This window comes from Gymnodraco acuticeps, unplaced genomic scaffold (genome assembly GCF_902827175.1).
Source record: "Gymnodraco acuticeps unplaced genomic scaffold, fGymAcu1.1, whole genome shotgun sequence".
Lineage (NCBI taxonomy): Eukaryota > Metazoa > Chordata > Actinopteri > Perciformes > Bathydraconidae > Gymnodraco > Gymnodraco acuticeps.
The window spans coordinates 147,586-162,007 of NW_022992147.1; the positions used below are offsets into that span (position 1 = coordinate 147,586).

Genomic DNA, 14,422 nt, shown 5'->3' on the forward strand with positions numbered 1-14,422 from the left:
TTGAACTCAAATACCTGTACTTTCTACTTCTTACATGTTGAACCCAAATACCTGTACTTTCTACTTCTTACATGTTGAACCTAAATACCTGTACTTTCTACTTCTTACATGTTGAACACAAATACCTGTACTTTCTACTTCTTACATGTTGAACCCAAATACCTGTACTTTCTACTTCTAACATGTTGAACACAAATACCTGTACTTTCTACTTCTCACATTTTCCAAACAGGCTGGTTCCTTTAGTTTGAATGTGTGTTTGGTGCGTGATCATTATTATTTAGAGTCATTGCGTGCCTATTGATTTGAACACGATCCGTGTATCCATCATTTCCTGGTCTTCTCTAAAGAAGAGGGACCAATGGAAACGTTGTCATGTTGCCGTTGTTCAGCATGGAAACATTAATTAGCTAACAATGACATTATTGTTCTATTAATATAAAGGGAGGTCAGGTACTCTTTAAAACAGCTGCTAGTTATGGGTACTTTTTACTGAAGCACATTTCAAAGCCCTCTTTACTTTTACTTGAGTAAAGAAGTTTAGTCAGTACTTCTACCAGAGTATTTTTAAACACGAGTATCTGTACTTCTACTTGAGTAAAGCATGTGTGTACTTTTGCCATCTCTGGTCATTCTAACCAAAAAACCTTTGACTTCAAGACGAGGGACTCCTACTGCTATAATTCTTACTAATTTCCAGGTTTTAGGACTCATTCCTGCACCACTACTGCCTGATAGACTCAGTTTTGTGTGTATGTCTCTGTGTATCCACACGGCGTCTCTCTGTGTTTCTGCAGGTCTGCCCGGCGCAGGAAGTTGTGCTGGCAGTGATGGCAGCTGAACGGCCGGTAGCTGCTGTGCTTCCTGCTGTGAGTGATGAGGTTGGAGCTCTGGCTGAAGCCTTTCCCGCACACCTTGCACACGTGGGGTTTCTCACCTGAGGGAGAACGTACACAGAGTTTCAGAGGAAGCATGGACGGATTATTAGAGAGTGGGCTCCTGGACACAGATATTCAAAAAGCCATAATGTTTCGAAGCAAGACACAGAATCTACATTTATAAAGCTTGTTTTTGTTGTTGTCTCTGTGGTCATTTGGAGGCTCTTTGAGTTAAATTTGTCTTGATTTCTTATCATTTTGAGCCTATTTGTGGTTGGTTATAGTCTATTTTATTAATGTTATCTTTGTGTTCGTTTTATGATCCTCAGTAGTTTTGTCTTTGTTTTTATTTGTGTCGCCTCGTAGTCATTTTGAGTCTCTTTTTGGTTGGTTTTAGCCTGTTTTAGTCATCATGAGTCTCTTTGTAGTAATTTGTTGTCTCTTTTAATCATTTTGAGTCTTTTTGTGGTCATTTTGAGTCTCTACGTGAAGTCATTTTGAGTCTCTATGTGAAGTCATTTTGAGTCTCTTTCTAGTTCATTTGTGTTGTTTTGTGGTCATTTCTTCCGTGTCTTTGTGGTCCTTTGGCCCCATGTCACAGTCGTTGTGAGATTCTTTCTGGTCTTTTTGTTCTCTATGTACTCTCTTGGGTGTCTGTATAGTTTTTTTTAATGTGTTTTGTGTTCACTCACCTGTGTGTATAAAGGTGTGTTTCTTCATGTCAGACTTCTGGTGGAACCTCTTCCCACAGTACTGGCAGGGGTAGGGTCTGGTGTCTGAGTGGATGAGCAGGTGTGTGGACAGAGTGGACGAGCGCTTGAACACCTTACCACACACCTTACAGCCAAAGTTACGCTCCTGAAATCACACACACATGTTCACACTGAATCAGACACGAGAACACCCAATGTTTACTTCAGAAACTCTAATAAGTCATGTTTTTGCACTGTCTGTTATTTTTGCCAGAGATTGCTTACAATAGAGTAATAGAGCAATTAATGAAAGTGTTTAGGTGCAAATAAAAATAAAAGTGTAAAGCCCACAAAACGTTTCTTGTAGGTTCAACTTATTGTTTTCACACTCAGGCATTAGTAAGTTTTACCAACTCAAAATATGGAGACATTCACCCAACTCGACATTGTTGACCCATCATTTTTACATTTTAGCTAAGAAACAGAACAACATAAAATCGATTAAATTGAGTAAACATTAAACAAAACAGTGTAAGGGTTGCATTACCGTATAAACTAACTTTCTCCCAAAACTATAAATATTTCATGTTTATAAGAAGTAAAACTGACAAGTAAAATATAGACAGGAGAGGTTATGTAACTGAAATAGAATATATTAAAGTAAGCTAATTCATTAAGTAAACTAGAAAAGGAAAGTACATTGTTTTGAGTTATATTGGCAATACCTGGTAATAAAAATCGAGTATTGCACATTTTATAGATGTATTTGTATAGTTCTCAGTGTTGGATCAAAGTATTTCTCTTATACATTATGATTCTCAGTGAGTATTGTACCTTAGCTCTACCATAGCTGCCTAACGCTCTGAAGCCAAAGGGCACGGGGTCTCCGGCGGAGGGAGATTGAGGTGAAGGAAGAGAGAGTGCTGTGTGAAGATGAGCCTGAAGACCAACTCCTGAGGTTAAAACTTCTGAAAGAGACTGAGGGAGAAATAAACTGTGAGAAGATACAACTATAAGGTCTTGTCTTTACATATGAAGCTACGGCTATCCCAGTTAGTTTAGCCTAGCATAAAGACAGCTAGCATGACGTGCTATGTATTTAACTGGTCATTTTTGCAGCACTGTGTAGTCTTTTTTTTCTCCTTCTGAGTCTCGTTCTAGTTCATTAGTGTCTCCTTGTGGTTATTTGCCCAATTGTATGGTCTTTGAGTCGTATAATGTTCCTTTGTGTTCACTTAGCATCTCTGGTATGTGGCTCTTTGAGTACAAAGCTTGTGTTAATGAAGTTACGAATGTAGGCAAAGACCTGTACTTAGTACCAACGATCACAAATGTCCTCAGGGATTAATTCAACATCCTTTGTTAAACAGCAGAATGCTCTATTGAGGAACAATTACAGTTAAGAAGTGCAGTCCTTTTTTTGAAATAACCATTTAGATCACATGACCTCTCCACAACAAGAAGACATATTGCAATCAAACCCCTTAGTTTAAAATAACTTTTTACATGTATATTTAATTTAATATGCCATTTCTTGCTCCCTTAATGTTAATAATATCCTACTTTTAGATTATGTAAACTGTAATTAGGCCCTTCAATAGTGTTTCATTTGTCAGTTTACAGATTTATATCTTTACGGTCAACTTGTATTTTCAACCATTATTTTATCGCCACTTTGTTTGTTTTGTTTTTAATTATTATATGTTAAATGCCTATGTGAAGCACTTTGAATTGCCTCTGTGTCTTAAAATGTGCTATACAAATAAACTAACCTTGAACCTTTCTATATTGAGATGTTTATATTGTATAACTTTTTTCTACTCTTTTTAATGTGCAAGGCCCTGTTTTATATGCTGCTGCAACGAAAGCATTTCCCAAATGAAGGATCAATAAAATATATCTTATCCTAACAGTACAACTTACAGATGTTATTTTACACACTGATCCCCTGTGCTGTGTCACTCTCTGACATGTTGCTAATTCTGTATCACTCTCTGACATGTTGCTAATTCTGTATCACTCTGGCCGTTTCTCAATGTCGAGTATACATGCTGCAGAGCCACTATTTCAAGTATACTACGTCATCGAGTGGCGCCGAATGCTGGGCATTTAACATGCATTTAAAACAGTCCTTCGGCGCCACTCGATGACGTACTTGAAATAGTGGCTCTGCAGCAGGTATACTCGACATTTAGAAACGGCCTCTCTCTGACATGTTGCTAATTCTGTATCATGGCAGTTTCTTTTGTCGTTGTTCACTCATGGTTTCCTCTTTCATAACCGCATCAGATAAGGACGTGTGATGGTTCAGAGGCTTCTCACCTTCTCACAGAGCGGACACTCGCTGACGGGGGATCGCAGGTCAGTGTGCGAAGTGTGTTTCAGCAACATGAAGACCAGACCCTCCAGATGCCGCTCCCTCTCAGATGCCTGCAGAGGAACCTCTCTGCCCTCCACTGTGAGGAGGAAGAGGATGAAGAACATGTGTTTAGTTTATTACAAATCCTTTCTAGATGAATTCCCAGGGTCTTTGATTGGCATTTTGAGCCCTTAAGATAGATATATAGATAGATAGATGGGCGGATGGACAAACAGACAGCTTTAAAAATCCCAAATTGGGAAATTATTTTATTACAGGACCAGTGTGCTCATCATTAAAATACAAATACTTTTAAAAGTGGAAAAGAGTTAACAAATAAAAAAAATAGTATATCAAATCAAAACAACATTCAACGCCGACAGGACACAGGGGCTGGCGTCGGCCGGAACACCGGAGCCGGAAACATGGCTGCTGGGGCCAGAACCAGAGCCGGAAACATGGCTGCTGGGGCCAGAACCGGAGCCGGAAACATGGCTGCTGGGGTCGGAGCAGGAAACATGGCTGCTGGGGCCAGAACCGGAGCCGGAAACATGGCTGCTGGGGCCAGAACCGGAGCCGGAAACATGGCTGCTGGGACCAGAACCGGAGCTGGAAACATGGCTGCTGGGGCCAGAACCGGAGCCGGAAACATGGCTGCTGGGGCCAGAACCGGAGCCGGAAACATTGCTGCTGGGGCCAGAACCGGAGCCGGAAACATGGCTGCTGGGGCCAGAACCGGAGCCAGAAACATGGCTGCTGGGGCCAGAACCGGAGCCGGAAACATGGCTGCTGGGGCCAGAACTGGAGCTGGACACATGGCTGCTGGGGCCGGAACCGGAAACATGGCTGCTGGGGCCAGAACCGGAGCCGGAAACATGGCTGCTGGGGCCAGAACCGGAGCCGGAAACATGACTGCTGGGGCCAGAACTGGAGCCGGAAACATGGCTGCTGGGGCCGGAACCGGAGCCGGAAACATGGCTGCTGGGGCCGGAACCAAGGCTGCTTGGGCTCGGGCCGGTCGCTTGGGGGCTGGAGCCGCAGCCGAAAACTTGGCTGCTGGGGCACAGGGTTTGAGGCAGGCATGCAGACTGTCTGGGGAAGTCACAAAGTCCCTTAAAAATTCCGGTAGTGAGCTCCTTAACCAGGGCTTATCTGCAACCTCCTGGCGTGCCCGTGAAAGAGCAGCCTCCTGAGCCTCTTTACCACGAGCCCTCATCCACTCTCCAAGAATACATAAAAGTTTGCAGGATAATTTGTCAACCTCATCCTCAAAAAATACTGCTAGGTCCATCTTTGGTCTGTTCGTACTGTCAAGGTTGGAGGGAAATAGGACCCAAATGCAGTATGAGGAGAAGAAAAACCAACATGAAGGGTGACAGGAAATAAGGACAGGTAGCGTGGACCAGGAGAGACGACAAACAGACATGGAGCACAGGACAAGACGAGACTAAATACACAGCAGGGTAATCACAGGACAAGACACAGCTGGGCAGGGGAGGCAGAAACACAACAGGTGAACACAATGAGACAATCAGACACAGGAGGGAAGCTTTAGGCCCAATCCCAAACCACTCCCTCGACCCTACCCCTCCGTGACGGAGTGAACTCCGTCTGTAGCCACACTCGCAGCTCAACGAGGCTTCCTCCTGTCAGATGGAGGGAGTAAATACAGCAGCAAGCTTTGGGACGGCCTCCCCTCTCTCCGGCAGAAACAGGAAATGCCGTAACTGTATCTAACAACGGTTTCAAATCAGCATCTCTTAGAAAAAAAGTTTAAATTAATAACTCAAATAAAACTCCAAACATCTTTCATTGTGTTTCAAAGCTCTTTTAGTTTTAAACCTGATGTTTATAAGCTTCTTAGTTTTTGCAACGGTCTGTAAATATACACAACTTTATAATAAAATGCACATGTTTACCTTTTTCTAGACTAAACACAGGTACGATCCTAAGTTAAAAACATATGAGGTCATCATGAGGTTGTTAACATCGCAGTTTATTAGTGGATGTTTGCTGGAACTACTTTTTAACAGCTTGTTTCCCGACGGACACACACAGCGTGACTCCGGTTCAGGTAGAGACCGGTCTCAAGTCAGCATCGCTGCAGACTCGCTGTTTGAGGGCTTGATAGCCCACTCCCCCTCCACACTCGTTGCTTTGGAACAGCCCTTAATATGGCGGACCCTCCGCGTGAACGCGCAAACGGAGGGGTAGGGTGTAGGGGGCGGTTTGGGAATGGGCCGTAGACAGGAAGACAAACACAGGAAAAAGGACCAGACAAGAAGGAAAACATTTCAAAATAAAAAGGTGGAAAATGAAAACAACATAAATCCAAAACCATGACAATAATATACTGTATATATGAATGATAGTAAAGTGTACATAGAATCGTGAATAATGGTAATGGTAAAATCTTTTTACATACTGCGAGTTATTCAGCTATTCACACCTCATTCACGCAGAGCAGCACCACTTTCTCTAAGGAAGCTAACATTCACACCCACACACACACACACACTCAGGGTTCAGTATCTTAGTATATTTTGAAGCAGCATTTTCATTTTATGCTACTTAATACTTCTACTCCACTGCATATATCTGACAGCTTTTACAGATTCAGATTATTAGCTTATTATAAAATCATTTAATAAATCAATACACTCACTTTATTAGGTACAGCTGTTCAACTGTTAACGCAAATATCTAATCAGCCAATCACATGGCAGCAAGTCAATTCATTTAGGCATTTAGACATGTTCAAGACCACCTGGTGAAGTTCAAACAGAGCATCAAAATGGGGAAGAAAGGTGATGAAAGTGACTTTGAATGTGGCATGGTTGTTGGTGTGAGTATTTCAGAAACTGCATAGGGCAACACGACTACAAAGACCCTCAAAATGACTCTGAAGTGACATAAAGCAACTACCAAAAGAACCAGAAAGACTCATGGCAGCCTTTAAAGGTCCCCTATTATACTATTTTTCATTAATATATTATAGGTCTCAGATATACACAAAACATGTCTCTGAAGTGTTTGGCTCCAAACACCAAACAGATAATTGCAGCATCCCATAATCCCCTCTGTTTCAGCCCTGTTTCAAAAGTGCTGATTCTCTGTGTGTTACTTTAGATGAAAACTAGAGAATGCAATTCCTGAAGAAATTGCTAGTGGGAATGCTTTATGCTGAAAAGCTGACGCTGAATTGCTATGCTGAAATGTAATGTGTAAGAAGAAAGTGAAGAATTTAGATTGAAATGATACATGAACACTGGGGGCTTGAATGTGTGATGAGAGAAGAAAATAAAGTAAAAAGGCTTGGCAGAATATTTGAACTGCAAACTTTTGAACTAACTTCATGGCGAATGATCTGTCGCCATGGCAACGGCATTTGATGACACCCCATAATACGCGTAAGGCCGCTACACACCTGAGACCAAAGAACGCGTACCGAAGGCGTCCCGACTTTTACGTCCGCTACGTCGCCTGCGTCGGCTACGCCGCCCGCCTACGCCGCCCGCCTACGAACACACCGCAAAGACTTCAGTCGACGAGTGGCAATAACTGTCCTTACCAGCAGGCAGCGGTAGTGTGTATTCGTCATTCAAAAGAGGCAACAGCCAATCAGAATGATTTCTTTGGCCGTCTTTCTTTGGCCGATTCAACATGTTGAATCGGCCGCGGGAGGTGTGAAAATGTGCCGTAAAGCAACTACGGTAGCGGGACACGCCAACCTGAGTAGGGCGCCGCAAATGCCCGACTGCCTCTGACGGCCTCTGACTCCCAATATCGGGTAGGTGTGTCAGGGCCTTTAGATGCGTTGATGGCTGCATCGTTACCAAACTTGTGAAGTTTTGGGCCATTTCCAGCATTTGAACTGAAGTTATGAGAAAACCGTGTTTCATAGTGAGCATTGTGTTGCCAAGGCAACAGCATTTGAAGAAATCTTAAAACTGTCAAATAGATGTCTTCACAGCTGGACTGTTAGCACACATGTGAAGTTTGACAACTTTTTGACCATTTTCATAGGAGTTATAGCAATATCGTGTTTTACGGCGAGGGATGCGTTGCCATGGCAACAGCTTTTGAGGAAAACGCACTAATAGCACATAGACATGTTGAGGGCTGGACCATTAACCTTTATCTGAAGTCTGCTGCTCTGAGCATGTCAATTGGAGTTATGACATCATCGTGTTCCATGACACAGGTGTTAATATTTGAGCTAACGACGTGTCCAGAGATCAAAGGTTTCCATGGTGATCAGTGAGAGGAAAGCATTTTCATTGTTCTGAATGAGAGATAGACCTCTTACATGTGAACGTTTTGTTGAAGAACCGTAACAGATATCGGTGAAATTTCAAAGCGTGAAGCATGTCAAGGAACTTGAGCATCTGAAGTGTACTTTTTGTGTACTTTCGGGTTAATAATGTGGCCTTTTTGGCAGATTAACTAAAGGTGTGTAGCTGCTGTGGTGGGGAAAGGTGAGGCTGAACTTAATGGAGTTTAATGGAGACATGTTGAAAGTTTTTGTCACTTCATGCCCTCAAAAGGCATTTTGTTTAATTATTTTTGCTTAATTGTTTTTTATCTTTCAAGCTACGAGATGTTTTCCTACGTTTGTCATGAAAAATTATGTCTCAGGAATGTAGGGTTTGGGAATGATGGCAGGTTTAAAAGAAAATATGAAGGCAAATTTCAAACTGTCCTCCACTCTAGCTGTGACATCACGCACTCTAAAATCTGAAGAAGGCCTCTTTACCAAGGTCTGAACAATGTTTATTATCTCTAAAAGTACGAATCAGATTTAAAAGTTGTGTAACACGAATAATGTCAGAAAGATGTGTAATATTTTAAAGTTGGAATGAGGTTTCTGAGTGAAAGTATGACGGAGCAGTTAGCAGTTGAAGTTGCATGAAGATTGTTGAAGTCTGAAGAGTTTCTCCATTGACTTCCATGTTAAAAATGTGATGAATTATGGGATATATCTCTGGAATTATGAAAGTTGTGTCAGCATTCCAGCTAAATAAGGAGCCCCTCCCCACGCCCCTCTGAGAGATATTTGGTTAAAAATAACACAATGGTGCTCTAGGAGGAGATTCAGGTGATAAGGTGGGGGGGGGGGGGATTACCTTGGTTGGTGATTGGCTAATAGTTACACAAGCCAAAAAAATCGTTATGACATCACAAAGTTTGCACAATAGGTGACCTTTAAAAGAGAAACACAACCACTAAGAGACAGAAAGTTCACTGCTACAGTACACCTTTAGTACCTGAAGGCCAGGGACCGTGTGTGGGGGCGCTGAGAGACGGTGAGCACGACAGAAAGTCTTTGACCCCCAACATCGGGGACGAAGGACCCCTCCTCTCTGGTTCTTCTTCAGGGGGCTGAGAGTGCTGTTTATAGGATTCCTTTAAATGCACCAACAGGTGAGTCCTTTTATTCCTCACGAGGAACGACCGAGGCATGGTTTACTGGGGGAAATAATGAGATAAAATAAGATATTAATCCCTGTAAGGAAATGTAGGTATCAGAGCAGCGATCAGAGTAACAAATAAGCAGTAGAATCAGAATCAAGTTTATTGCCAGGTACGTTTACACATACAAGTCCTTTGCTTTGGTATCTGATGGTGCGAACATAAACAATACAACAACAACAAAATGTGCGAAGTAGGTAAAAAAAAAGAAATTTATAAGGATAATAAAAAATAAGTATTTTTAAGAAACAATTTTGCATTAAAAAAGGATGCGAAAGACAAGTATTTACACCAGATTTAAATGTAATTATTCAAATAACCTTAACAACTAAAAAACACTTAGGACAATGAGTATATGGCAAACTACAACTATTTTAAAGTGGAGGGCTGTTCAGACGTTGCAAAATTGTGCAAAAAGCGTAGTGTACAGTAACTAAGGTTTACTCAATTACTGTACCGAAGTACAATTTTGAGGTACTTCTGCTTTACTTGAGTATTTCCATTTTATGTTACTTCACTACAGTTCAGAGGTAAATGGTGTACTTTTACTCCACGGCATGTATTTAATCCCTTTAGTTACTTCACAGATGTGGATGAATGATGTGAAATATAATCAAGTGTTGAATCAGACTTTAGTTCCACCTGGAGTAAATTCATAAGCTACCCTGCAGTAAACAAAGTCATTCAAACTAGCTTGTCTTTTACCAGCTTTGAGAACACTTTCATGATCAATCATTATAAAACATATCATATATATTATTCTGAAATGGACCAATCTGCACAATGACTACTTTCACTGTCGCTACTTTCACTATATTTTGATGAGAATACTTTTCTACTTTTCTACTTTTACTTGAGGAACATTTTGAATGCAGGACTTTTACTGTAACAGAGTATTCCTACACTCTGGTACTTCTAATTTTACTCAAGTACAAGACCTGAGTACTTCTACTTTTACTCAAGTACAAGATCTGAGTACTTCTACTTTTACTCAAGAACAAGATCTGAGTACTTCTACTTTTACTCAAGTACAAGATCTGAGTACTTCTACTTTTACTCAAGTACAAGATCTGAGTACTTCTACTTTTACTCAAGTACAAGATCTGAGTACTTCTACTTTTACTCAAGTACACGATCTGAGTACTTCTACTTTTACTCAAGAACAAGATCTGAGTACTTCTACTTTTACTCAAGAACAAGATCTGAGTACTTCTACTTTTACTCAAGTACAAGATCTGAGTACTTCTACTTTTACTCAAGTACAAGATCTGAGTACTTCTACTTTTACTCAAGTACAAGATCTGAGTACTTCTACTTTTACTCAAATACACGATCTGAGTACTTCTACTTTTACTCAAGAACAAGATCTGAGTACTTCTACTTTTACTCAAGTACAAGATCTGAGTACTTCTCCCACCTCTTAAAATAAGATATGAAAGGTAACAGTTCCCACAGGATAATAAGAAATAAAAGGATTCTCTACGAATCTCTTATAAATATTCTACATGCCAAATCGAAGCAGTTCTATAAAATCTATATACTTGTATTTCCCTGGCCCTAATTTGTCAGCTTGTATTGTTAAGTGACTATAACATGTCTGAGTATCCTAAAAAGCACTCTCAAAATCAAATGTAGTGTCAGTTTTAGAGCCTCACACACCTGCTGCTTCATGTTCAGTTATAATGCCAGCCTGAGGTTTCCTTAGCAAACACAGCAGAGCCGACACCTGCACAGAGGCTTCAGGGAGGATAACTGACAACCTTTACTCTCCCAATAAAGCTGCATGTACACACACTAAGATCAACCGCAGAATGATTCACAATTTAGGAAAATGTATGGCCACATAACTAACGTGTTAAAAGCATTAATTTACCATGGCATTGCAAATACATTCTTAAAACCGCCTTGAAATAAGTTGATTTGCACATGATGTTAGATCATAAGATAAGATTAATTCATTATTAATGTGTGTGCAGCAACAGCAATAACAAACAGGATAATTAGAATTAAACATTTGTAAATAACAGGTTGAATTGAATTTACAGCAATAGGATAAAGTAAAACTGTTGATGTGTACAGACATGATAATATATATTTACATGTCTTTGTGCGAGAGTGATTTCAAAAGTAGGGTTTTTTTTGCACACGGCAAACAAAACGAGTCAAATCAAGAGAAAATATGTGAAAACAAACTTTCCCAAACTGTTGCAATTAAATTATGCAGACTTTTTATAAAATATGATTTATTAAGCAAACTGATTGTAAAATAATATCCGTTACAACTTTAAATTTGCACAGAAGAAGTCGTAATGTGCCAGAAGATTAATTTTTGCTATGGTATGTAATAACACCTTTAATATTGAATGAATACGTAAAATATTTATACTTTAAATAAGAAAGTTTGCAGCTGAGTTGCTGATCTTACCTTCGCGTAGCTGAGTGTTGAACAAGGTTGTTCTTGGTTGGCAACGTCCTCTTTTCTCCTTCTCACACCCATTTACTGAAGGCATGACAGAGAGATTTGATTTGATTTTTAAAAAGGCTGCTAAGGATTGTGTGACTGGAGGCGCAAAATACCCAGTAAGTTAATCAATATATCAAATCTATAAAGAAATGTAAAATATCCAGCTTGTTTTGGGGGTTTTACCTCTAATGCTACCCTTATTCTAAGAAGCAAATGGAAATTAAAACACAAAACCGTATTGACTGCGGGACGAATACTTGTGTCACTGATGGATTTGCCACTCTAGTGCAAATGAACGTGGGAGGATTCGTAAAATACTCTGAGCATCTTTTGGAAAGTTTGAATGTCATCGCTCTCGTGTGAACATGAGGACCTTTACTACAGAGGTGCCATCTTACGCATTAAGTTTGACACTCATGGTAAAAGACAGAGGCGCCAAAAACGCTAAGTCATTGTCCTCCTTCTCATTGTAGAAAAAACAATAGCCACTTCAATTGTAGGCGCAGAGTGAAATATAGTGCGAGACAGATTGGAAATCAAGACATTATCTTGGCTATAAACGCTTAAACAAAATTCAAAAACCACCTTGAACAAACTAATAATAATAATAAGATTACATTTATTATAGCACCTTTCAAGGGACCCAAGGCCGCTTTACATGCTGTGAACAAACAAACATGTAGGGCAAATAATAATGTAAAACAAATTATATGAAAAATAAAACTAAGAAGTTCACTTCAAAAAAGCAATGTCTCTTGATTTTTGTAATTAATCCAATATATTTTTAAAGAGGACATTTTATGCTAATTTCCAGGTGTATATCAGTATGGAGTGTCTCTACTTTAAAGAGTCCTCTCCTGCTGATGTTCAGGTGTATATCAGTATGTAGTGTCTCTACTTTAAAGAGTCCTCTCCTGCTGATGTTCAGGTGTATATCAGTATGGAGTGTCTCTACTTTAAAGAGTCCTCTCCTGCTGATGTTCAGGTGTATATCAGTATGTAGTGTCTCTACTTTAAAGAGTCCTCTCCTGCTGATGTTCAGGTGTATATCAGTATGTAGTGTCTCTACTTTAAAGAGTCCTCTCCTGCTGATGTTCAGGTGTATATCAGTATGTAGTGTCTCTACTTTAAAGAGTCCTCTCCTGCTGATGTTCAGGTGTATATCAGTATATAGTGTCTCTACTTTAAAGAGTCCTCTCCTGCTGATGTTCAGGTGTATATCAGTATGTAGTGTCTCTACTTGAAAGAGTCCTCTCCTGCTGATGTTCAGGTGTATATCAGTATGTAGTGTCTCTACTTTAAAGAGTCCTCTCCTGCTGATGTTCAGGTGTATATCAGTATATAGTGTCTCTACTTTAAAGAGTCCTCTCCTGCTGATGTTCAGGTGTATATCAGTATATAGTGTCTCTACTTTAAAGAGTCCTCTCCTGCTGATGTTTAGGTGTATATCAGTATGTAGTGTCTCTACTGGGACATGTCTCCATGCTTTAATGTTCAAAAAGCTCTTTATTGTACTCATGCTGCAGCACCTCTTCTCACCCTCTGTCTGAAACCAGAGCCCAGTCTGCTCTGATTGGTTAGTTGGCCGGCTCTGTAGTGATTGGTCAACCACTTAGAGATGTCCCGCCCTTTAGCCTATCACGTACAATGTGTTGGAACGCTAACCGTTATTTTTAGCCTTTGCAGACAATTTACATGCTCAAAAACCTATAGAACACACTAGGAAAGCGAGAAAAAGCATAATAGGGCCTCTTTAAAATAATACATTGATAAGAGACCAAAATAACAACCGTGTTTCAACGATGTATTTTACAAATGTAGTAGCATCAAGTGTGAATCTGACCTCAGATTGAAATCAAATCATCGAGGGCCACATATGAACTTAACTCAATGCATTTCTAAATGTGGCTTTATTTCTGCAAACACCTCATTTGACTCCTGGTGTCAGCAGCACAGAATGAAGCGGAGTTTTCCTTGATGTGCATGAAGAGAGGCATGTCGCTGTGGTCGGTGTGGTGGGGGGGGCTTTTAGCTCTCTCCCGGGGGCTCGATGTCAGTGCCGGGAGCTGAGATGGGACGGTGGGTTCGGTGGGTTTCTTTCTACCTCACTTGTTTCGGGGGCTTCTTGTTCCCCTCATGGTGGGTATGAAGCTGCCTTTCTAGGAACCTGAAACTCGGGGGGGAGGAGGGGGAAACGGGAGTGTGACTGAAGTGTAAAGTTCATTTTCCCATTGCTTTGTTTCTGGTACCATGTTTAAAGTTTTTGAATCTGACTTTGTGCGGTGTATTACGTTGGAAGAAAGTAGTATTTTATGATATGTATTACATTTCATTTCATTTTTTTACTCGTACGTGTCAACCTACCTGAGAATAAACCTGTTTCTGATTCTGATTCTATAAATGCAACCTATAATAACAAATATGTTTCCTCTTTGTTTTAAACTATACCATTTTAAAAAGTGTATCAGAAATCAAGAAAACAATCTCTTTAAAGTACCTACTCTAATTTTACACATTTAAATGAGACACTGTATCTTTAAAAGTAGAAAATATAACA

The 14,422-nt window shown here is 40.3% G+C and overlaps 1 protein-coding gene across 1 annotated transcript; it reads right to left on the reverse strand.

Moving 5' to 3' along the window:
- Positions 1–508: 508 nt before the first annotated feature.
- On the reverse strand, positions 509–12,086 carry LOC117538324 (zinc finger protein Gfi-1-like). Its single transcript, XM_034203932.1, has 6 exons — positions 11,827–12,086; positions 9,197–9,398; positions 3,893–4,026; positions 2,405–2,548; positions 1,571–1,736; positions 509–937 (listed from the first exon to the last, which is right to left on the reverse strand). Exons 2-6 carry the CDS (start codon positions 9,390–9,392, stop codon positions 741–743), a joined length of 837 nt encoding a protein of 278 aa, XP_034059823.1. The 5' UTR covers positions 9,393–9,398; positions 11,827–12,086; the 3' UTR covers positions 509–740.
- Between the last annotated feature and the right edge of the window lie 2,336 nt (positions 12,087–14,422).